The sequence below is a fragment of the Neomonachus schauinslandi genome, chromosome 15 (assembly GCF_002201575.2).
Source record: "Neomonachus schauinslandi chromosome 15, ASM220157v2, whole genome shotgun sequence".
In the NCBI taxonomy this organism is placed as follows: Eukaryota; Metazoa; Chordata; class Mammalia; order Carnivora; family Phocidae; genus Neomonachus; species Neomonachus schauinslandi.
The window spans coordinates 37002761-37024408 of record NC_058417.1 but is presented as its reverse complement, the minus strand read 5'-3'; the positions used below and the strand labels follow the sequence as shown (position 1 = coordinate 37024408).

The 21648-nt window shown below is 44.4% G+C and overlaps 1 protein-coding gene across 1 annotated transcript in view; it reads left to right on the top strand.

Moving 5' to 3' along the window:
- Window positions 1–15609, top strand: part of KPNB1 (karyopherin subunit beta 1) — a 28319-nt gene extending 12710 nt beyond the window's left edge. Inside the window, exons 10-22 of the mRNA XM_021704515.1 lie at window positions 1614–1838; window positions 3010–3201; window positions 3956–4086; window positions 5615–5762; window positions 6087–6158; window positions 7453–7597; window positions 8706–8788; window positions 9386–9493; window positions 9882–10025; window positions 10139–10244; window positions 10923–11037; window positions 11617–11778; window positions 12499–15609. Coding sequence (XP_021560190.1) covers window positions 1614–1838; window positions 3010–3201; window positions 3956–4086; window positions 5615–5762; window positions 6087–6158; window positions 7453–7597; window positions 8706–8788; window positions 9386–9493; window positions 9882–10025; window positions 10139–10244; window positions 10923–11037; window positions 11617–11778; window position 12499 — 1632 coding nt within the window. The 3' untranslated portion in view covers window positions 12500–15609. The remainder of the gene's footprint in view (window positions 1–1613; window positions 1839–3009; window positions 3202–3955; window positions 4087–5614; window positions 5763–6086; window positions 6159–7452; window positions 7598–8705; window positions 8789–9385; window positions 9494–9881; window positions 10026–10138; window positions 10245–10922; window positions 11038–11616; window positions 11779–12498) is intronic.
- The last annotated feature ends 6039 nt before the right edge of the window (window positions 15610–21648 follow it).

Below are 21648 nucleotides of genomic sequence, written 5' to 3'. Positions count from 1 at the left end.
GGAGCCTGCTTCTCCCTCTCCCTCTGCTGCTCTCCCTGCCTGTGCTCTCCTGCTCTCTATGTGTCAAATAACTCAATAAAATCTTTAAAAGAAAAAAAACACAAAATTAATCTGATCATTCATGATCATTAATATCAATAAGAATCAGGACTAAGTAAAAGTAGCAAGACTTCACGAAGATGTGGGTCTAATGGGTAAATATAGAAATTCTTTTTTTTTTTAAGATTTTTGGGGCGCCTGGGTGGCTCAGTCAGTTAAGCATCTGCCTTCAGCTCAGGTCATGATCCCAGGGTCCTGGGGTCGAGCCCCGCATCGGGCCTCCTGCTAGGAGGCCTGCTTCTCCCTCTCCCACTCCCCCTGCTTGTATTCCTGCTCTCAATCTCTCTCTCTCTGTCAAATAAAATCTTAAAAAAAAAAAAAAGATTTTCTTTATTCATGAGAGACAGAGAGAGAGGGAGGCAGAGGGAGAAGCAGGCTTCCCGCGGAGCAGGGAGTCCGATGCGGGGCTCAATCCCAGGACCCTGGGATCATGACCCGAGCTGAAGGCAGATGCTTAACCTACTGAGCCACCCAGGTGCCCTAGAAATTCTTTTATAAGAAGTATACGTTAGTTGTCATCGTTCCCTTTTGAGTTTAGGCATCACAGTTTTGCTTGGTATGGTGTTTGGAAAGATTCTTTCTGTCCCTCCTCTCCTCTGATGCATGTGAAGTATTCCCAGAGGGCCGGCAGTGCTCTAAGGAAACATTGCTGTGACTTGGAGCATTGCAGAATTTCCCTGTACACAGGAATGTCATTTGTGTTTAGGAAAGTACATGACTCTTTGAATATAACAGTCTCAGAAGATAAGTAGAGATGTATTTGGTTTGAAATGGACTGGGTGTTCTCTCAAATTTTCATCTCTTTGTTCAGTTTTACAGTTACTTTTTTGTGTCTTTTGACCTTAGTGTCTTCGCTTTTATATTTTTGTTGTGCTTCTCACATTTGGGAACAAATCATTCTTTAGGTATGTAATGTTCTGAAGCTGCATAAGGTAGCTTACCTTAAATTACTGTGTGGTATGAATAGTCACAATAAGGAAGATAAATCTTGAATTCTACTTTCAGGGGAGATCTGAATGGAATCTTAATTTTGTTTGTTTAACATCTCATCCAACTATAATTAGTACCACTCAGAAGCCACTTCATGCCTTCTTCCTAGTCATTCATTGTCTCCTCTTTACTGCCAGAGATTAATTTTGATTGATTTTGGACTTCATATAACCAGAATCATACAGCATATACTCTTGTTCTGCCTTTTGCTCTGTATCTGTTCGAGTTTCATCCTTGTTGAGTGTAGTGGAGGTTGGCCCATCTCGTTGTATAGTACTAAGTAGGACTTCCCTCCATCTGCATCTTATTTAACAAAGGCTATGTGTGATGAATCTTTGTGGAAAAAAATTAAAAAGGTTTTATATTTTATTTACATCTCCCAAACTTAAGTTCCAGTGACATTTGGGAGTAGTCAGAAGACCTTTTGAGTTAGTAATTCTGGGTGGTTTTTTTGATTTTTTGGTTTTTTTGAGTTAAAGTGATTCTTGAACAAAAACTTAACTAGTGCTACACTCTGTGGTCAGGACGAGAATGACGACGACGATGACTGGAACCCCTGCAAAGCGGCAGGCGTGTGCCTCATGCTCCTGGCCACCTGCTGTGAAGATGACATCGTCCCACACGTCCTGCCCTTCATTAAAGAACACATCAAGAACCCTGACTGGCGGTACCGGGATGCGGCAGTAATGGCTTTTGGCTGTATCTTGGAAGGACCAGAGCCCAATCAGCTCAAACCACTAGTTATCCAGGTGAAGCGGAGGGAGTTTTGGGGTGAAAAGTGGGAAATTTATTGTTTGAACTTTTTCCTTGAAAGTGTGCCCGTATTTTAAAAACAAAACTGTACATAGTCATTCAAAAAGGTTATTCTGGATTGTTGTTTGCTGTCAGTGAAGGAAGGATAAAATGTATTTCTTGACTTTTTTTTTTAAACAAAAGTCATGACTTGGAAAAATGCAGAAAAGGCTAAAAAGAAGTCACCTTTAATCCCACTGCCCAGGGATAAACATTCTTAACTCTTAGTATTTATTTGTGTGGCGTTCTTCTGTGTGCATGTATGTAGGTGGAACAGGATGGAGTTCTTACTGGGCAGTAGTCTTAGAACTTGTTTTTTCACTTCCTGCTGTATCACAAACCTTCCTGTGATTTTTTAGTGATGTGATGATTCTGTCCTTAGGACAAAATAGTATCTATTGTAATGAAAAGTGTTTATTTTACTATTATAAGTGATACAAGGCTCCATTGTAATTGACTTTAGCGCACATGGAACTCAGCCTTTCAGAATGTAGCCAGATGCCGTCACAGCTGCATCTAGATGCGTCACCTGAGTGATTCAGTAAAAGACTGGTGGAAGCATTCATACTAGACTTTTAATAACACTCTATGCTGGGATTTGGTGAAGAGAGGACTGTTTCACTTTTCACTTTAATTTCATTATACTGATGGATAGGTGACAGATGTGTCTTTTATAAAATGACAAACTATCTTGATGCTGTGGGTTAAAACCCAACCATCAGGGGGCACCTGGCTGGCTCAGTTGGGAGGGTGTGCGACTCTTGTTCTAGGGATCATGAGTTCAAGCCCCACGTTGGGTGTAGAGATTATTTAATTTTTTTTTTATTAAGATTTTATTTATTTATTTGAGAGAGAGAGAATGAGAGACAGAGAGCACAAGAGGGAAGAGGGCAGAGGGAGAAGCAGACCCCCCGCTGAGCAGGGAGCCCGATGCGGGACTCGATCCCGGGACTCCAGGATCATGGCCTGAGCCGAAGGCAGTCGCTTAACCAACTGAGCCACCCAGGTGCCCGGGTGTAGAGATTATTTAAATAAAACTTGAAAAAAATCCCAGCCATCAGTATTTTCTCTTCATCAACATGAATTTTAATCTTTGTTTTGCTCTGCTAATAACTGCTGTATTTGCAGGCTATGCCCACTCTAATAGAACTAATGAAAGACCCCAGTGTAGTTGTTCGAGATACAACTGCATGGACTGTGGGCCGAATTTGTGAACTGCTCCCTGAAGCTGCCATCAATGATGTCTACTTGACTCCCCTGCTGCAGTGTCTGATCGAGGGCCTCAGTGCTGAGCCCAGAGTGGCTTCCAATGTGTGCTGGGTAAGGCTTTCTTCCTACTGAGATCCGGAGCGGCGCTGAGCCATTCGCAAGGAGGTAGGAGGTGTGGGAGAGAAATGGGTCTCTCTCATTGGAAGGCCTCTTTTGAATAGCATCTCCTTCCTAATTTCTTCAGTTAAAATGTGGGGGATGCCAATTGCATGAGCCAGTGGGAGCTGTTGACTCATGGTGACTGGTTCCCAAACCATTTAGAATAGTCATGCTAACCCAGTGGGAAAACTCTCTGGACCTGGTTTTCTCTCTCAGTTGCTTGGGGACAAGAAATTTTGATTAAGGTAGAGAGTTGCTGCTACAAAAAGTACCATTGCTGAGAAGAGGGCAAAAGAGAAGGAAGGTAGGCGGCCCAAGTGCTGAGTCAGTACAGGCTGCTGAAGGTAGCTCATTAGGGCCCTTTGGGGGTATGGGGGAGGAAGTTCAGATAGGAAGGAGTGGGGCTAAAAGCCTTTTTGTAAGTGGAAAAAGAAGTAGTGGGAGGTGTTTGTGGTAGATAAAAGTACTCTGCTGCTGAGAGAGTTTGGGGTGGGACAAACAATATAAAGAAATATTTTGATTTTAAGGATGTCTGTAAAGAGATTGTCTGAGATGACCTTGACAGAAAAAGTTGAGGATTCACTAGCATTGATTTATTCTTAGATCAATTGGAAAGGAACACTGCCCATGGTATGTTAAGGAAAAATGAGGTTATCCTGGGGTAGGGTTCTTTTCAGGACTAATATTAACTCTGTCTGGACTTAAGGCTTTCTCCAGTCTGGCTGAAGCTGCTTATGAAGCTGCAGATGTGGCTGATGATCAGGAAGAACCAGCTACCTATTGCTTATCTTCTTCTTTTGAACTCATAGTTCAGAAGCTCCTGGAGACCACAGACAGGTGACTGATACTACACAGAAATGGGTGGTGTCTTTGCATCCAACTCCTTTTGCCCTGGATGAGGGGCATCTAGCCTAATCATAGGAACATAGTAACAGGAAACATTAAAAGAATTGTATAGTAGATGATTTAAGTAAGAGAAAGGGGCACTTGGCAGCTCAGTTGTTAGAGCATGCAACTCTTGATCTTGGGGTTCTGAGTTGAAGCCCCACATTGGGCTTAGAGATTACTTTTAAATAAAAACAGAGAGAAGAAAATACATGCTATGTCTACCTTAGAATGTTCAGGTTACAAATCAAGTCAGAAGATAGTCTCATATAAAGAGGGATTGATCTGGGGCACCTGGGTGGCTCAGTTGGTTGAGTGGTTGAGGGTCCAACTCTTGATTTCGGCTCAGGTCATGATCTCGGTTGTGGGATTGAGCCCTGCATGGGACTATGCGCTGAGTGTGGAGCCTGCTTTGATTTCTCTCTCCCCTCCACTCCCCTCTCTCGTTTAAAATTTTATTCGTTTATTTGAGAGAGAGAGAAAGAGGAGGGGGGAGGAGAGGGAGAAGCAGGCTCCCTGCTGAGCAAGGAGCCCAATGCGGGGCTCGATCCCAGGACCCCGGGATCACGACCTGAGTGGAAGGCAGACGCTCAACCGACTCAGCCACCCAGGCACCCCCCACTCCCTCTCTCTTAAAAAAAAAAAAGAACTGATCTGGAGAGGTACCTTCATTTTGCAATATCTACAGTTAACAGGAATATTTGATTATCCTGTAAGGGAAATAAATAGTAGCTCTCATCATGAATTTAGTTGCCATGCCAGGCCATTAATCACTATTTCTGGTAATAGATGAAGAACTTGGCATAAAATACAATTGTTTAATAGATGAGTTTTTGAAATTTTTTTAAGTTTTTTTTTTAAAGTCATCTCTACACCCAGTGTGAGGCTCGAACTCAACCCCGAGATCAGGAGTCACATGCTCTACCGACTGAGTCAGCCAGGCGCCCCTGAAATGTAGTTTCAGCGGGTTATAAGTTGGGACAACCTTTAATTATTTTGGTTTTATGTGAGCTATACCGAAAGCCGTGCTCAAAAGAAACCATGAGGAAGGAGGCTAGGCATAAACTCTTCCATGCTTAACTAGTTCCATCTCTGCTTCTCTGACCAAGAGTAGGTATAATAACCATCTCTCACAGACAAGTGAAGAAAATTGAGCTGTCTTCCTCTTAGCTCTGTAGGTGACCTTGTCGGTTGTACACATGGGTCCTTCAGCATTTTAAACTAGTTTTTTCCCTATAATTTTAGCCCGTTTCTGTAAGAGCCATTCTAAAGTGTAACCAGGTCTGGAGACCCATATAACGAACATAGCCATTGGCTCAGCAGTTGAAACTTTGGTTCCTGGTTGTATTGTGTTGTCAAACTCAAACCATGTTCACAACCATATCGATTTCTGGATTCCTTATTTTCCGTGGTCTACGTGGTAACAACTCTCTTCTTTCTCGGGTAAGACTTTCAGATTGCTGTTGTGTGTTCCTTACAGACCTGATGGGCACCAGAACAACCTGAGGAGTTCTGCATATGAATCTCTGATGGAAATTGTGAAAAATAGTGCCAAGGATTGTTACCCTGCGGTTCAGAAAACTACTCTGGTTATCATGGAACGACTGCAGCAGGTGCTCCAGATGGAGGTGAGGCCGGGCTGGTGTGGCCGGACGGTGCCATGTTCTCTCTAGGTGGTGGTCACGTTTACGTGGAAGTGTGTTTTTCTCAGAAAGGTAGAATGCTTACACAAAAACTGTTGCCATTTAAAATTTGCATTGCTCATTTCAGTTTATTTATACATATATCAAAATATATATTGAGGTAAGTTTTTTGTTTATTTCCTGCATTAGCATCAGTAAAGATTATTTAATGGTCCTGGCAAACCCAGCAAAAAACAGAAGCATTGAGGGGGTGTAGAGCTCTTTTAGAAGGTGTTTATTCAGAATATGATGGTGTTCTTTTCCTTGCAGTCACATATCCAGAGCACATCCGATAGGATCCAGTTCAATGACCTTCAGTCTTTGCTCTGCGCAACTCTTCAGGTACAATGGCGCTTTACTACTTACCAGTTCTGATGCTGATCAGAAACTCTTCTCGAAAGGCTTTCATCTGTGGTTGATTGGGAGAGTGATTTTCGATTTTCCTTTCTTCTCTCTCCGTAAAGAGAATTTGTCTTTTGCACAGAATAGGGAAGGAAACTATTTGGTTGGTGGTAGTCCTCGCAGCTGTACAGCGATTTTGTGCTGGCAGCTGCTAGTCTTTGGTTTTTATTGGGTTGTCCAAATGTAGCCCAGTCAGATTTGGTTCCCAGCTGTGGTTCACTCGGCTAAAAATACAGCCTTGAGTTTCTGCCATCATCTTGTGAAACAACAGTTCCTGTTGGAAGCTTTATTATAATTCACATCATTTATTGTACCACTTGTTCAGAGTAGACTTTTTTGAGGGGAGACTGGGAAGATTAAAATCACTTCTCATTCATGACTGGACTCCTGAAGTGACTGAGGTGCTATTCCTTATTTTACCAAAAATCAAGAAAACCCTAGAACTTGTCTAAGGCTTAGGTGGGTACTAGGTTTTAGTATTGAGTGATGCTAACTAGGTCATGTTCTCTGTGAACTCCGTTCTCATTCTTAGCCAAACTTAAAAAAGCCTGTCTGCTTTTGAAAAATCTTGACTGTTAAGGTCTTTCCTTAGTCATCAGACAAATACAGGAATGATCTGGTAACATTAGTTGAAACAAATTAAAGGGTAAGAGGGAGGTTTGAGGAATATTGAATTAGGAGAATTCAGGTTGGCTTTATTTTATCAGAACTATTTCTTGGGGCGCCTGGGTGGCTCATTCATTAGGCGTCTGCCTTCGGCTCAGGTCATGATCCCAGGGTTCTGGGATTGATCCCCGCATCGGGCTCCCTGCTCGGTGGGAGGCCTGCTTCTCCCTCTCCCACTCCCCTGCTTATGTTCGTTCCCTCTCTGGCTGTCTCTTTCTCTGTCAAATAAATAAAATCTTTTAAAAAAAAATTAAAAAATTAAAAAAAAAAAAAGAACTATTTCTTGACCATCATCAGTAAATAAGATGTCATTGGAAGGATTGCTTCTGACTTTGTGTACCGTGGAAGATCATCTCGTGTTTGTTCTGAGTTGGGAAATAGAAGGGATATTAAAACGTATGTTTTGTTGCAGATGATTTACACTGTCAAAGCTTTTGAGCCCAAAAAGTGTGTTTGGACTTTCCAAAAAAAGCCACGGGGGTTCAGTTGATTTTTTAAAAAGGTATATATAGTGTTCTGATCGGTGGGTTTGGAATCAACAGATCCTGAACTCTTTTTCATTTCACAGAACGTTCTCCGAAAAGTGCAACATCAAGATGCTTTGCAGATCTCTGATGTGGTCATGGCCTCCCTGTTAAGGATGTTCCAAAGCACAGCTGGGTCTGGGGGAGTGCAAGAGGATGCCCTAATGGCAGTTAGCACACTGGTGGAAGGTCAGTGAGCCAAAATTGGGCAGGGAATGTCTTTAGGATGCAAGAGTTTCAATAGCCACGGGGAATTTTTGACCACAGAAAGCATAGTCCTGTCTTCTCATTTATTGGGGCATGACTTGAGTGCAAAGTTGGATTGAGTGTAAGTGTAAATTTGTGCATAAGTGCCTTGCCACTCTCCTTGAAATGAATGGGGAGCCAGCAGCAGCTGAGATCAGCAGGTTCCTTTATTCCCCTGAAAGTCTACTCTCTTGATGTTTGGGTCCTTCTGAGGAGCGAGGAAACAAAGGTTTCCATTTTCTTTCCTGGCACTTCGTACCTCCTAGTTTGGGTTGTAATGCTTTGGACTCTAGGTTGACACATTGTGGTGCTCAAAATAGGATGGAGGGAAACATTGAGAGTTCTAGGAATTAATTGGTTTTCTGGTTGTTATATGTCAGACTATACAAAATTGCTTTGAGGAAGCCATGTCTGCTTAAGGCTCTTTGAAGGGCCATTAAAAGCGCATTAAAGAGCACTTAAGAAACCTGGAATGCTTCTTCGGGGTTGGCCACCTGTATGGTGTATACACTGACCAAGTCTGCTACCTAAGGACCATTCCTGAGGACCAGACCTATTTCTAGCATCAGGAGGTTCACTTTGGCCCCTGGAGTGGCTAATTCAGAAAGAAGCCCATTCTGCTTTCCCTGGCTAGCTTGTAAAATAAGTCCTTGACGGACTTGCCCAGGGATGGACCCTGTTTTAAAGCTGGCCACCAGAGAAGACATGTTATAATCAGATGAAGAGGTGGCCAAGAGGCAGTATCATTAGCTCATCCAATCAAAATTAACCCTTGAAAAAAACCCATTGGTTTGTTGGTTTGTTTTAGCCAAAGTGAAACCCACTCTGTGGAGATTTGGCATTATCTTCAGGGCATAAGAGTTAGGCCCTTCCAGCACTTAAGGAGTTGGCTTGTCTGAGACAACCTTACTATTTTTGTGATAGAATCAGTAATTAACTCACACTCCACCCAACCTGTTGATTGGAGTGAAGACATTTTGGCAGAGCTGGCGTGGTTATTTTCGCTCACTTCTGTGATATCCTGTGGTGCTGACAGTTTATTTCTCTACAGTGTTGGGTGGTGAATTCCTGAAGTACATGGAGGCCTTTAAACCCTTCCTGGGCATTGGATTGAAAAATTATGCTGAATACCAGGTAATCTTTGCTTTTCAAAAGAATACATTTGTATTCTCATTTATCCCTGATAACTACCTCATGGTACAAAGTCCAGGTAGTCTCTGTATTGTCTGCAGGTGTGGAACTGGAAGTAGTCGGTAAAAAAACCAGGATAGGAGATGCCCCAGCATAGCACCCTGAGAGCAGGGCTTTTTCCTTCTCTCTCTCTCTCTCTTTTTTTTTAACCACCGTGCTCTTGCCACCATTATTCCCGGTGATTATTGTCATTTCCGTCCTTTGTTAATGATATCTTGGAGAGCATTAGCTCTTTTCCTGCCATACGGATTGTTGTTAACGAACTAATCTCAGGGAGCCTGGGTGGCTCAGTCAGTTAAGCGTCTGAGTCTTGATCTCAGGGTTGTAAGTTCAAGCCCTGCATTGGGTTCCACACTGTGCATGCAGCCTACTTTAAAAAAACAAAACAAAACCAAAACCAAACTAATCTGAGAGAGGGAGGATGTTTTCTTCTTCAACTCTAGGCTCAAGTGATAAAGGACCAGCGGCTAAATAAAAATAACACCTTACCCTGTAGGTGGCCTCTTCTGTTTGGAAGATCATTTTCTTGATTCATTGCAGGTTTGTTTGGCAGCTGTGGGCTTAGTGGGAGATTTATGCCGTGCTCTGCAGTCCAACATCTTACCGTTCTGTGATGAGGTGATGCAGCTCCTGCTGGAGAACCTGGGGGTGAGTGTCTGCACACACGGTCTAATTTACGAGTATTTGAAGAAATCTGAAAAGATGCTTAAAATTAAGTGAGAGGGAGCTGTCAGTTGCCAGAATGTTGGCTGTAGGCTCATGAAGAAGGGAATTGTTCATTTTCACAAGATGATTCTATAAAGTAAGGTTGTAAAGTTAATTAAAGGAACGTGTGCTCAATACATGAAACGGGGGGCAGGGAGGCCAGTAAAGTGTATGTGTCCAGAGAGACTATTAATTTTTGTGTATGCCCTTAAGGTCTGTACAAAGCGTATTAGTAACTGTTTATTATAAATAATGTTTCTTTAATGTTTGGACAGAATATTTTGGCTTTTATTAATTTGCTCTTCTCTTTTTTTTTTTTTTTCCTGGTCAGAATGAAAATGTCCACAGGTCTGTGAAGCCACAGATTCTGTCAGTGTTTGGTGATATTGCTCTTGCTATCGGTGGAGAGTTTAAAAAATATCTCGAGGTTGTCTTGAATACTCTTCAGCAGGCCTCCCAAGCCCAGGTGGACAAGGTAAGCTTCAAGCTGTCTTTTAAGTCCAGCCCTGATTGGATGAGTGGGACTTCTGACACAGTCATACAGCTAAAGGCTCTTGGTATGATGGAGATTCTGTTTGTCTCTTACAGTCAGACTATGACATGGTGGATTATCTGAATGAGCTAAGAGAAGGCTGCTTGGAGGCCTATACCGGAATTGTCCAGGGATTGAAGGGAGACCAGGAGAATGTGCACCGTTGAGTATAAAACCCAATGGACTTAGTCCAGAGTTCATGTAGCCAAATGGGCTGTGTCTTCGGTTCTGTAGCTTGTGAACTAGCACCTATTGCTTAAAGGAAGCGGAGAAGGAACAGTACCCTCATGAAGAGAGAGTAGCTTTGGAAGAAGATACAGGCTTTCCTATTTCGCTCCCCCCCACCCCCCGCTTTGTCTCACCTTTCTTGAGCATCGGAAGGGATGGGATCCAGCAAGGCTGTTGGTGCTGGTCATGATCTGCACCAACCCTGAGTGGCAGTTGTTGAGCACACACACACCACACATAACACACCTCCAGTGCAGTTGAATTAAAGGATTGGGAAATCATTTTCTCTTTCACCTGATGTTTCTATTATTGATTGGGGAAATACTTGTCTTTTACCTCTTTTGATATCATGGGCTTAGAGGGAGGGTTCCATTTGTTCCTTCTTTATGATTTCTGCTTGTAATAAGAGGAATGAATATCTGCCTCTTCTGTTGGTGTAAAGAATGACCTCTTAATTTGAGGAAGAATAGTTCAGTATAACTATAGGCAACTAATTCTCCAGCCTGAAACACCTGCCTGTTGGGGGGGGTGGGTAGTGTATTTGGAAATTTTGAAATGGATGGTCCTGCCAAAGGTGGGACAGCTTCATCAGACCTTCTCTTTCTATTATAGCGGATGTCATGCTGGTACAACCCAGAGTAGAATTTATTCTGTCTTTCATTGACCACATTGCTGGAGATGAGGATCATACAGACGGAGTAGTAGCTTGTGCTGCTGGACTGATAGGGTAGGTTAAATCCTATTTCCAACAGCTGAATAGAATTTCTCTTGGAAAATGAGAAGCCCTGTGGTAAAGAACTTTGAGGGTAGCCTGGATGGTAATTACCCCCTTCTTTGATACAGATATTTCTTTAATAGAACCCAAGGTGTCCTGTTTAGAGTTCTCACAGATGATCATTCATTGCAGACCTTAGCTCTAGTCTCATTCCAGACCCTCCAAATTTCTAATTTCTCTTCGCTGAACTCTGTGGAGTTCTCAGAGGTATAGACGCAGCATCAGATCTGTGTCCCTCCTATATTGAGGTTGGTCAACAGATTGCCTATGTTTAGGCTCTACGGAAAGTTTGAGGCATCATTAGGAGAAAGAACCATGAATTAGTTGTGGAACTCAGAGTAAGTCATCCTGACTCTTTAGACCTCAGTTTTTGCATCTGTTTAGGGAAGGTGCTGACCTTATCCCTAAAATTTCTTCCAGCTTTAAAAAGTAGGTGAATTCTAAGAGACCCAAACTAGCTTAGCACTGGCTGAAAACAGGATAGCGGGATGAGGCTGGGAGCTCATTCTCAGGTGTGTTTATTTTGCACAGGGACTTGTGTACAGCATTTGGGAAGGATGTACTGAAATTAGTAGAAGCTAGGCCAATGATCCATGAACTGTTAACGGAAGGACGGAGATCGAAGACTAACAAAGCAAAAACCCTTGCTACATGGGCAACAAAAGAACTGAGGAAACTGAAGAACCAAGCTTGGTAAGAGCTTGTCTCCACTGCCCTTTCTTTCTTTCTCAGGGAGGAGGCACAGTTTCTTCAGACTGTTCCGACAAGGGCTGCCTTTCTCTTGGTATTTTGTTTTGTACCCTTTCCCATATAAGGGTACAAGCCTTTGTTCCTCAGGCTTGTACTAGTGGAAGGGTCGGGCATCCTCAATCTTTCCTTGAGCGAAATGTTTGATTACTCATGGTGATGAAGAACAGAACTTATGTAACTTGAATTTAGTGAAGTCCCCAAATGATTTTTGGGCCCTAATAAAGTTACCGGTAATGGCATTTTGCCAGAATTCTCTTTTCTACTTTCTATTCCCTTCCTCCTGCTCTTTACTTTTTTTTTTTACTGCAGTGCTTTTAGACATTGTGTGGTTCTGCAGAAGATAGCCACAGTCAAGGGTTGTCTGACCCCTGCTTTCAAATGTAGTTTTAATTTATTTTCCTCTCATGTGCTCATCATCTTACTCCAAAGAGCTCAGTAAAACTGGCTATTTTGAGATTTATCTTTTTAGTGTCCCTGCCACCCTCTAATATAGGTGCAAATGAGAAAAGGCAGTTGGCGCATAGGAAAACAGGAAAAATAATTCTCGAAAAGTTAACAGATTCATTTCGGGTTTATGAGCACTTAATTGTGGGAATCAGAGGCATTGGCTCTCCTGGCTATCTGTGATCTCAAAGTTGACCTGTTCTCCATCTGTGTTTTTAGATCTGTTACCATTGGGATGATAACCTGAGACCCCCACTGGAAATCTCCAATCTTTTGAAAAACCCGGAAGTGAGGAGTGTGCACGGATGCTGAATGTTTGGGAATGAGAGGATGAGTGAGTGAGGCTTGAAAACACACCACACTGAACATCCTGCCGCAGCCACTGGCCGCCGACAGCAGCGCTGTTAGTGAGCTAAGTAAGCACTGGCTTCGTAGAAAACCGTAACGTCGGCCATCTCGGAAAAGAGCAAAACGATGGATTTACTTGCTTAGAAAAAAAAAAAAAGAAAGTTATCTCTTCCCAGGAGAGGCTAGAACTAGCTTTTCTGTCTTTTGGCCGGTGCCAAGTGGAGTGACTGGTTTGGGAGAGGAGGAGGGACTGGGTTCAGCTGTGGTGCTTTGTTGTAAAAGGCAGCCTGGCCTTTGCTACTGATAAGGAAGATGGAGCCTGGGTCTCAAGCCCCCCTTTGGTGTACCTTTGCCGCACGGTACTGTTTGCGTGCCGGCTAAAAGGAGGGTGAGGGATTCTTTACAGTCTGAGAATGAGTGTGTGTGAGTGAGGCGGTATCCACATTCTCAACTTCAAGTCATTGCAGTTTCTTTTTCCCAGAAAAAAAGGGGTTAGATGTTGCATTTCATAAAACTAACCGAAGTTCTGTCTACTGATGCAGCACAAGAGATGTGTAAAAAAAAAGAAAGAAAGAAAGAAAAAAAAGAAAAGAAAAAAGGAAAGACGCTCTTTAGGTTTTGTTTTTTGTTTTGTTTTCTTTTTAATTATCTTCTAGGGAAAACACTGACGAATGGTCAGAGCTCCCGTATCCTGATCTTTTCATCAAGGCGCCTTTCCTAAATAATATGGTTCAACTGTGAATGTAGAAGTGGGGGGGAGGGGGGAGAAAAAGAAAACTCTGGAGTTAGAGGATCTAGAACAAATTCAGATACAGTTGTTACAAATAAAGGACGCAAACTTCAAAAACAAAAGAAAGCCACAACCCAAACAAACCAAAATTTTAGATGCTCAGAATTGGCAGCACAAAAGAAAAGTTCTCTCCTGACAGGTATCGTGGTAGTCTGAACACCCCCAGAAAATTGTGCCAAAGAGTTTAGAAAACAAATACACAATAAAAATACACACACGCACACACACCTGCACACACAGCAAACTTCAGGTAACTATTTTGGATTGCAAACGAGGATAAATTTAATGTTCAAACAATCTGATAAAATAACCATTTGGAAACTGCTTGGCCTTCTGTTCTCTTTTATTTGATTTGTGACTACAATGCGGTATTGGTCTCTTGCTGCACTTCAAAACCAACTAACCAACAAAACGCAAAAAACCCAAGTATATATATATATATATATATATACTAGAACTCTTGTGATGAAAATGGCACTTGGAAAGGGTTTAATTTTTCCACTGAAGGTGAAGATTAATAAAATGGTGTCAAACATTCCCCTGGTCACACACACTAATACTTTTTTGGAAGTGTGATGTGTTATGAGAACCATAAATCAGACTAAGTTATTTTCCCTTTTACAAGGGAATAGGGCACCCTGAATTTTGGTTTTAGAATCTTTCAGCAATAAGGAGGGATGTCGGTGAGCTTTGATCCCCTTTTGGTTTTGCAGTTATTAGGATTTTTTGCTGGCATTTTGAATATGCTGCTTTCAAAAACCCCAAGGAAGATTTTTAATTGCTTCCTGGTATTTGGAGGATTAAAACACAAGACCTTAACTTCCCACTTTAATTTCCATTCTAGCAAAAAATGTGGGCTTACGTTTTTTCTCTTTGCCATTTTCCCTCCCCTGTCTAAGCCTTCCATTCATAAGTGGGATTGACTCAGTTTTGCTCATCCATATGGCAGCATCTCTAATAGCTCTTGTACAGGGTATCAGATATTGTGCCTTTTGGTGCCAGGTTCAAAGTCAAGTGCCGATCTATGAACCAGTGTACAAAAAAAAAAAAAACAAAACAAAAACAGGTGTTTGAAGGAAAGACTCCATGTGAATAAAGAGTTTGCACCACCTCCTAAGCCCTACTAAGAAGAGACCTGACCCTCTAATGCCTTGTTTAAATTCTAGTTGTTTCTTGAAGGAGAGGATGATACTCTAACCATTCCTGATAGGTAGGGGTTGGTCATGGCTTAGGGAGGGTGCAGGAATATTGGGGAGAAAAAAAATCTGATCATTCCTCAGTGCTACCCGTTTCTGTCCTGTGTGGGCTGCTTAGCTAGACAGCAGGAGAATAAAGTACACCAAGAACCATAATGGAAACAAAACCTTCCGTGTGTTTTGTCATGTTTTGTTCCAGGGAAGCAGTTGACAAGTGCTGTTATTAACGCTTTCTCCCAGATCCATTCAGTGATGGAGGAGGAAAGTGGGCTGGTTGGACTGTGGTCTTGGTGCCTTGCAGGCGTTCTACACTGGTTATGCATTTAATCCTCTCTCCCAGTTACCTTTGGCTAGTGGGCTTTCCAGAGTCTGGGTATGTTCCTTAATTGTACACCCAAGGCAACTGGATGCAAAATGCATTCTGTCCACTCACTGGGCCTTCCCCACCCTAGTCTTGGCACATTCCTTCAAGAACGTAGTTACCCTCCGCTTGGGAAGAGGTCAGTGCAGATGCGAGGAAAAGGGGCATCGGACTAGGCTTTGGTCTCCCACAGGTGGCAGCTGCCTGTATCGATTACAATGACACTTCGTGATTCCGCTTTTCATTTTCCCGGTTCCCCTCTGCTCCCCTCCGTTGAAATGTTGAAATTTTGACTGTCAGAGGCAACTGTAATATTGCCTTAGGGACTTGTGGAGAAAGGGAGGGGGACTGCTCAGTGTAGTGTTTTCACTTTCAGAACCAAGTAATCCAGTCACTCTGGTATTTAAGAAGTGTGTTCGTCTGACTTTTAAGAGAAATTTCAACTCCATCAGCTTTTGATAGCATCTTGGTTTCGAAACAACTTCAGTCTGTAATTGGCATTCAGAATGCCCTTGGCATGCCAGTCTGTGATGGCATTAAAGACCTGTTAAAACACTTGAGCCCAACTTTATTAACCAAAACTGATACCACCACCTTTATCTTCTAAATAAAGTCCGCTTTATTTTTATTTTCAACATTTTGCCGCTTCATTTTTGGTTCCACATGGTGTCACCTTGGAGGTGAAATGAATGGTTTGAAAGGAGCTGGAGTGCGCGGTGCTGGTGTGCGTGTGCGCTGGGGAAAGGAAGGAGGACACGTCGGTCTGGAAAACGGACTCCACACGGTGTGACGGGAAGTGAGTGAGCGGCTGGCCTCCAGTGCGGTCGTGCGCAAGCTGTGGGGAGGAGGCTTCTGCTCCGAGTGCTTCTGGAACTGCTGGAGATCGTCTTCTGTCTTGTGCATAGTTTTCAGGCTAATCTGGTTTGTTGAATGGCTCATCCAAAATTGGCTTTTTCCGTAGCTTGCAGTGTGTATTTAATTTCTACTTCCACTTTTTTTCGCCCAGAAATTTGTAGCAGAGAGAACACTAACTGGGGATCTAAGAACGAGGTCCATTCCTTCACTCTGTTGCTTATTAGCCTAGTGGCGCCTGCAGGCTACTTTCTGGAAATAATGCACTTTCTTCGTTTATGTTGGGCAGGTACAATGAGGGCTGACCATAGTTTTCTTCCCTTAGCCTCCACGTGGCCTTTCACTTTTCTGATTGCACCCCCTTCAGAAATTTTTGATCATGCATACCCCCCTGTGTTTATAAATTCTAAATCTGTACTACTGTACCCATATATTGTGTAACATAAGACACAAAAATAGATATTAAAAGGCGGTTATATGAAAAATAAATACAAATAGAAGTTCTAATATTTTATTTCTATGCCCAATTTTGGAGATGACTGGGTTATAAGGGGTAACTTGTAATTCTAAGACTGCATTAAATCCTGAGTGATGGCAGTGGGCCAAGAACGTTTCTCCACTGAAGGTAACCGAGAGGAAAGAAGGTTATCAGTTCATTACGCGGGGAGGGGCTGCTTCTCCCAGGAACTTTTTTTATCCTTTGCAATAGTTCTCCAGGTAACTCCCCATTCCCACATACCCCCTCCCCAACAAACAAAAAGAACACACACTATGAGGTTGCAGTTACCACGTGGCCCCATCCAGGGTTCCAGCTTGACTTGTCGGAAGTGAAAACCACTAAACACTGAGAAAATGTTACATGTATTATCACTTGTCACAGCAACCTTAATGATCCCTGTTCCCGTTTTACTGATGAGAGAAGAGGTGCACACAGAATGATTGGTCAGACCAAGGTCACATGGAGCTCGAATTCCAACCCAGGTCTGTCAGATACCAGAACCCAAGCTTTTCTCACACATGCCTTAGATGCTGTCAGCATCTTAGGGACACAAAACAAGGGTCTGTGCTGTCATACGATGCGCCATCCATCTCCATAGCGCTATCCAAAAATGTATTTTAAATTGTTATTTATTGCCAGTTTTCCCAACTATAACATAAGCACCCTGATGCAGTGACCTTGGCTGGCTGTCATACCGCTGTATCCCCTGTCTAGAGCAGTGCCTGCCATATAGTAGACCTTCAGTAAATATTTGTCAGTACAGTTCGGGGAGTTTCTGGAATAACATCACTTAGCCTTTGAAAGGCAGAGTATCCAGAAGCTTGGGAATGGCAGGGCCTTGGGAGATCTGGGCTCCTAGCTCTTCCCCCCCCCCCCCCCCCCATTTGCTGGACGACTTCGGGCCAGCCTCTTAGCCTTGGGTTAATTGCAGGAATGGGAACAGGATTAGCCCAGGGTTAGTCGTTATGTTGGTGGTTATTTCATGCATTGACCCAATGCCAGGCTTGTAATCAAGCATCTTACGTAGAGGGGTAAAAGTAATCCTCTTGAGCACTAACAAAGGTACCATTTTAGTCCCATTTTACAGGTGGAGAAACACGGGCTGAGAACCTTGCCGAAAGTCATGCGGCCATCAAGCAGTGCTGACCCCACAAGCTGTGCTTGTCCCGCTGCGCTGTTGCAGACCGGGTGGGGTGCAGGTTAGAGGATGAGCACAGGAGCCTCGGTTCCCCGCGAGCTTACCCTGTGGGAGCAAGGAGAGCCCGGGAGGAAGCGTTCTTGGAATTAAACAGCAAAGCCATTTGCCTTAGTTCAATAATGAGATCCACTGTACACCTTTTGACGATGGTCAAACTCTTAATTTAGGTGTCAGGAGTGACATTTTTCCCTAAGGTCAACTTCCCTCCCACTTGGAGTTTGAACCATCTCCTTGCACTCACCTGTCTTCCCGCTGAGCTAGAAGCTTTTTGGGAACCGGGGCTGGGGGAGGGGCCCCGAAAGGCCACAGGGCTGCTGAGTAAGCTCCACATCTGAACTACCTTGGCTGATCCTGGGCAGCACAGCCTGAGCGGCTCCCTCTCCCAGGTGCCCTGAGGCCAGAAGTTCCTGAGCTGAGCTCTCCTCAGTGTGAAATGTCCCTTGCGTGAAAGGGAAGTACATCTCAGCTTTGGCACCTGGCCTGCACTCTAAGTGCAGGGGGCAGCCTGTCACCATCCAGGAGGGAGAGAGAATTAAGAAATGACTCCGGGTGAATAAGGTCTCTAGAGTGGTGCCTGTTATTTTCTGAGCACTGCCCTTCAAAATATTGTCCAGCCTTTTGAGTCTGACCTTGGGCAAAGTCTTCCCCCGTTCCTGATCCTCAGGTTCATCATGTGTAAGATAGAGATCCCAGTGGAAGAGAACCCATACAAAGTTCTCAGCACAGTGCTTCATCAGGCACTCATTACATTAATTGATCAACAACTATTAACTGACGTGTCAGGCACTGTTCAAGGCGCTGGGGATACAGCAGTGAATGAAGCAAATAAACTCTCCTTCCGATGGAGCACACAGGCTAATGAATAATAAGAAACAGTAGTATTCAAAAATCAATGTAATCGTTTTTAAAAATCCTGAAGAAGAAATCTGGGAAACAGCAGAAATGAACATGGTCATGGACAATATGAAGCACAACTAGTTATTTAAAACGAAACAAAAACTATTTCCACCCAAGCCTTGATCATTTGATTAGAGGATGTGTATGACCTCCACAGGAACTTGGAATTTGCTGAAGGAAGGAGTCTTTCCATCACCGCCCAAACCTCTGATGTGATGGAAGACCAGCAGCTGCAGGTGGAGGCCCAGGACAGTTCCACAGCAAACCCTAATTTTCTAAGGTTTAGAACCGGGGGGCTAAGGTGGCACCCAGATCCTGCATTGTCACATGTGTCTAATCAATTTTCCTGCCCGCCTGCTTCTGTTTGAGTCATCTGGGTTTTATTTTGATTCAATCTCTTTGCCGGCCACTGATACCACCTCCTCCTACTCTTTTCAGGCAAGGTTGGGACAGAAACGACAAAGTTTTTCTCCAGAGCAAGAGTCCTGGGAGTGGGAGACAGGCTCTCCCTGACAGTTTCCAAGGAGGAAATGGGCAAGGGCAACTCGGTCCTGCTTTTGCGGCCCTCTCCTACTGGGCCTGTGGGCGCCATTTAGAGATATTTCACCATTTGAGACTGACCAGCTGCCCAACATACTCCCTTCTTCCCTCCACCTCACTTCCCCCGTCACCAAAGGTTTTTACCTTTTCCTGTCTCTGCTATGATGAGCCCTGATAAGATCATGGGTGCTTAGAAGGAATTCAAACCAATCTCTAGCTTTCTCAGATGAAGAAACAGGCCTGGAGAGGTGAGCTAACTAATCCAAAGTCACACTGCTTCATTAATTTCTTCATTCAACCAAGAGCACTCCTTCTTACCCTTAAAGATTTAGCTTAACAGCCCAAGTGTCCATCGAGAGATGAATGGATAAAGATACACAGACACACACACGAATATTATTCAACCATAAAAAAAGAATAAAATTTTGCCATTTGCAACAACATGGATGGATCTAAAGAGCATAATGCTAAGTAAAATATAAGCCAGTCAGAGAAACACATATACTGTGTGATTTCACTCATACCGGAATTAAGAGACAAAACAAATGAGCGAAGGAAAAAAAAACAAAAGGGAGAGAAAGAGACAAACCAAAAAAACCAGACACTTGGGGCACCTGGCTGGCTCAGTCCGTGGAGCGTGGGACTTGATCTCGGGGTCATGAGTTCGAGCCCCCTGTTGGGTGTGGAGATTCCTTAAAAATAAAATCTTAAAAGAAAAATGAGCAGCAGTAAATTCTTCACTTAATTGATCTATAGTGAGCAGGTACCATCAGGGCATTGGGGATATGAAGATGGATAGGATACAGTCCCTGCTCTCACAACTGTTTGGAGCAGCAGAACCAGAAACAGGGAGAATGCAATGAGATCAGGTCCAGAGTGAAGGGGTAGGGTGGGGTGGCATTTTAGGATCACTGAAACCAGGCCTAATATCTGTTGGGCTTTTGCCACCAACTACCTAGAACCCAGGATAAACCATTTAGCTGTGATTTAGGCCTGTACCCTGAGCAGCCCAACAGCATTAAGGGTGGACAACTTATTTTGTGGAGTGAGTGCTCAGATGGGTACCTGGACCCATTACCCTTTCCAGTGAGGGAGGGCTTGCCAGGCTCACAGGCCCAGTGGTGGCCAACCCCACACCATCTAGCCTAGCCTCTGATCTTTTGCCTGGTCTTCTGCTTCAGAAGAGAACCTTGTGCAGCTACCCGTCGGGATTAGCGCGGCGATGGATGTCCCAGCCCAGCAGCCTTCACATACCTAGAGGACAGGTGGATTGTCCCATTTGGCTCTGAGAAAGCTTGTGCCTCAGAGACCAAGTGGCTGACCTGCCTTCCTGTTCTAGACTATAAAAGGAACCCAGCAGGAGGAGGAGGAAGGAAGCCAGTTAAAAATCCCCCTCTTTGTAGAGAGAGTCCACAGCCCCTGCTGGCTCTCCCAAGAGGCCAAGCTAACCCCTAAATCCAATCTCCTCCTTACAGTGGGGCAAGAGCGAAGCAGATCCTGCTGCTGCAGTGGCTTCTCAAAGCTCACAAGGATGAAGCCTTTTCTTTCCTCCTCTCCCCTTTCCAGATTCATCCCTCCTCCCTCCAGGGGCCAGAAAAGTAGGCTCTGGTTCCCAGCAGCCTGAACCTTCCCTCCAGATGGGAGGCTTCACAGCTAAATGCTGAGCCTACCAAAAGCCTATACCCTGCTTTCAGGGCTGGCCTGTTAGGAGTTAGCCAGAGTCCTTCAGCGTTTCCCCTGATCATTCACTACCTGCAGCCAGGCTGACCATGCCTCTGCCCACGTTTTTTAATCCATCAAGTTATAATAGAAATGACTCATTGACACCTCCTGAGGATTCACAGAGCACTTTTAGTTCTGATTCCCCATTCTTCCTCCTATGGTTGCCCCGGCTGGGAATTATTTCCAACTGTATTCAGAGAGGTTAAGTAACTTGCCCAAGGTCACACAGTGGGAAAATGACAAAACAAAACAAAAACAAAAACAACTTGTGTCTCCTGCCCAGCAGTCTGGCAGGTGCTCAAATAATCTTTGTGGAAGGGCAAAACGTGCTGTTTCTTCATGTCACTGGCCTGGGGGGTGGTGAGGGGATTGTGTTGGGGGGAGGAAAGAGGTTTCCCTTCTAAATGAACCTTTGACCTCCTTAGTTCACTCTCACTTCCGAAGAAGTTAACAAATTTAGCTTTAATCTCTCCGACTAGACCCTATGGTCAGTGTATCTTTTATCAGAGCAAGGCTCCCACCCCCAAGAGCAATGAAGACTAAGTCTAATATTTTCCTTCCCAAGAGGACAAACACCAAAACCAAAGCCCAAATCCCAATAAATAGCTTCCCTTTCCCCCCAAACATACAGCCGCCAAGCAAAGCCCAAAGCGCCATCTGAGTCTTTGCGCGGCCGCAGGCGCCCCCGACACACGCCACGCCACGCCACACTGCGTTAGGGAGGCGTCGGGGAGGGGGCGCGGAGCGCGGGCCGGGCGCGGCGGGGAGCCGGGGCGGCGGGGTCGGGGGGGACGCCGGGCGCTCTGCCAGGCCGCGCCGCACCGCGGGGGCTGGTAGCCCCTCGCCACGTGGTGGTGGCAGCGGCGGGGTCGCGGGCGCCTTCCCAGCTGGAGAAACCCGGAGCAGCCGGGGAGGAGGAGGAGGCAGCGGCGGCGGCGGCGGAGGAGGAGCGGGGCGGGCGGGAGA